The sequence below is a fragment of the Limulus polyphemus genome, unplaced genomic scaffold (genome assembly GCF_000517525.1).
Source record: "Limulus polyphemus unplaced genomic scaffold, Limulus_polyphemus-2.1.2 Scaffold2572, whole genome shotgun sequence".
In the NCBI taxonomy this organism is placed as follows: domain Eukaryota; kingdom Metazoa; phylum Arthropoda; class Merostomata; order Xiphosura; family Limulidae; genus Limulus; species Limulus polyphemus.
This window is the reverse complement of record NW_013668182.1, coordinates 13,244-16,441: the sequence shown is the minus strand read 5'-3', so window position 1 is coordinate 16,441 and position 3,198 is coordinate 13,244. Positions and strand designations below refer to the sequence as shown.

Genomic DNA, 3,198 nt, shown 5'->3' with positions numbered 1-3,198 from the left:
CACTGGTTAGGCCACATTTGGAATATTGTGTTCAGTCTTAGGCTCCTTATCTTAGGAAAGACATTAAATTGTTGGAGAGGGTTCAGAGAAGGGCTACTAGAATGGTGCCTGGGATGGAGGGGTTGTCATACGATGATAGGCTGAAATCTCTCAAATTGTTTTCTCTTGAAAAAAGAAGAGTTGGGGGGGGGATCTGATTGAGGTGTTTAAGATTGTAAAGGGAATTGATAGTGTTGATGTATCATCTTTTCTTATATTTAACAATGAGAATAGTAGGACTAGGGGACACGAGTATAAATTTAGGCAAGGTAGGAGTCATCTTCAGCTAAGACAGTTTTTATTTTTTTAAAAGGGTGGTTGGCCTTTGGAATGGGTTGCCTTCAAATGTTGTGCAGCCAGTAAATTTAAGCAAGTTTAAGAGAAAGCTTGATACCTTTCTGAATGATAAGGGCTGGGTTTAAAATTTGTTTATATTATTTTTTTTAATCATTTTAATTTAGTTTTGAGGATGGAACAGGCAAGATGGACAAATATGACCCATATTGTCCCAAAATATTATGTTACGAGACAGTGATAAACATTTTATGTAAGTGAAACACACAACATTAGAAATGAATTGTTATAAAGAAAAATTTTCAATACTGTTCTTAGAATTCTCCTCAGTCCATAATTTGGTTGGTCTTAAGCGGATTCTTAGAAAACTAGGATTCAAAGATCAATATTAAGAAAGTTTTAAAGTGGTGTAAGTCCATTTTGTGTTCTGCCACCATTGCACTTGTAAGAAAATAAAGATAATTTTATGTACAAGCAAATAATAATAATACCAATAATAATTATATTTGATATACTAATCTTTTCCTGTGAAAAACATTCTGCTTATTGAGTTCAGGGTATTTGTTTATCAGAGATCATCAGACATGTGATTGATTCTTTACATTCAGACCATCAGTAAACAACATTTTTGAATTAAGAACTGATTCACAAACCCATTTGCAAAAAAAGTGCAAGTTGCACCTATAAAACCCCCATACCCCTACTAATGCCATACTGAATGTTTCATTCTCTCCCCCCCCCCCCCCAATTTGGTTGACTTAGAACTTTGACTCATAATCTTTGAAAGTAAATCAGGTTTAGAACTTTGTGCATAGTACCTGTTGTATAATTTGGGTTAAAATTGATCTATCTAACTTGCCCAACATGCCCCCCCCTCTGCTTCATGAAACAGTAAAGTATAAAAGTGAGAATTTCACCAGTATTTTCCTAATACTACTATTTTTTCTCTAGAATCTACAAGTCATCATCATTACATATATATTGCCTTTTATGAAAATACTACCAAGATAGTATCTATAAAGAATTACCTGGCAAAAATAACTTCACCTACATCTAATTAAATATAATATATACAAATGCTTAGAATCTTTCAAAGGTTGGACATCAAAGTATTTAGGATATTTATGCAGCATTTTCATCAAGAAATAAATTTACAATTCAAATCAATTTCTTTATTGAGTTTCAATAATAATTACAATAGGAACACCGAGATAAGTTTCTTTCTTGCGTCTCAATAATAATAATTACAATATGAACACCAAGATATTTCTTTCTTGCATCTCAATAATAATAATAATTACAACATAAACACCGAGATAAGTTTCTTTCTTGCGTCTCAATAATAATAATAATTACAATATGAACACCGAGATAAGTTTCTTTCTTGCATCTCAATAATAATAATTACAATATGAACACCAAGATAAGTTTCTTTCTTGCGTCTCAATAATAATAATTACAATATGAACACCAAGATAAGTTTCTTTCTTGCGTCTCAATAATAATAATAATTACAATACAAACACTGCAATACATTTCTTTCTGTAGATATGCTAAAAAAATGTTGATATTCATCTTACGAGTAATAAATAAAGCACCAATTCATAGGAAGTCGGCAGACATAATTGGTTCTAGCCAAAACTACTAGTTAACCTTAGAAATGCAAAGGTATAATGACTTTTAGAAAAATTGGAAATCTCCTATAGATAGGGTAAGTTAGCACATCCATTCAATTAATGAAGAAAAGCAATTTTAGTGTCTTTGGGTATTTTGTAAAAACAAAACTGTATACTTCAACTGAAGGCAAACCTCTATCTATGTGTTATACGTAAGGCTATTTTAAATTTTAATAAACAAACTAACTCCAAAAGGACTTAACTTTTAGATGCTTGTTCTCATGCCATGTAACTTCACTATTATTATAAAATACAAATTTGCTTCAGAGTAACTTTTTGACAGCAATAAAAACTTAACAAATTCGAAAGCAACAAAATTCATGTAATTTTAATCATAGTATCCTGTAAATGGAAAAGAACGTACTACTTACACCAGTGTTAGGGTCCACAGGACATTTTCCAGCATGACCATAGCATACACATTGACCACCAATCGAGATATCTTTAATGGAGTAGAAATACTGAAAAGAAAGAAGAAGAAAGTTACTTACTGTTCACTAAAACCAAAACCATATCATTTCTAATCTGATAACACATCTGATAAACATCTAACTTTGTATAATGATTTTAAAACACAAATAATTTAATATTACAATAAGGACTTCATCAGAAAAGTATGAAAGAATGGATGATCTAGTTTTCAACATGAATAATCAATGCAAGGAAATAAGCAATATTCATTAATACGTACTTAATAGAAAAATAATTCATCTCATAACTAACTAATGTAACCATATTATATACATTTCTGACTATATAAAAATGCACACTGATGAAATTCCACACAAATCTAAGCATGCTGATACTAGTGTATAAATCTAATGAACTCAGTGTACATTTAAAATACTGTAGTACCACACTTCAATATTTACATCAAATTATATTATGTCGTCAAGAAATTAATGTCGCATTTTGAAACACTTTCATTAACCACCTCCCAAAAAATATACATCATGTATAATAAACTAACTGCCTAAATGTCATGTTAGTGTAACCTATATAATTTGTAAAGTTTAGTATACTCTAATTCTTTCTAGTGAGGGCACACAATGAGACACACATTCAGCATGTAATGCTGTTAGAGTACAAGAAGGGAAACAATGCTTGTGTAGCCTCAAAGAATATCAAAAAAGTTTATGGAAATGTTTTGAACGTTTGTAAGTGTCAACAATGGTTCAGCAAATTTCAT

General features: G+C 30.7%; 1 protein-coding gene across 1 annotated transcript in view; it reads right to left on the bottom strand.

Moving 5' to 3' along the window:
- Positions 1 to 3,198, bottom strand: part of LOC106467335 (laminin subunit alpha-2-like) — a gene marked incomplete at its 5' end in the record, with an annotated part of 162,333 nt that overhangs the window by 146,199 nt on the left and 12,936 nt on the right. Inside the window, one exon of the mRNA XM_022395494.1 lies at positions 2,381 to 2,470. Within this exon, the coding sequence (XP_022251202.1) occupies positions 2,381 to 2,470 (90 nt within the window). The remainder of the gene's footprint in view (positions 1 to 2,380; positions 2,471 to 3,198) is intronic.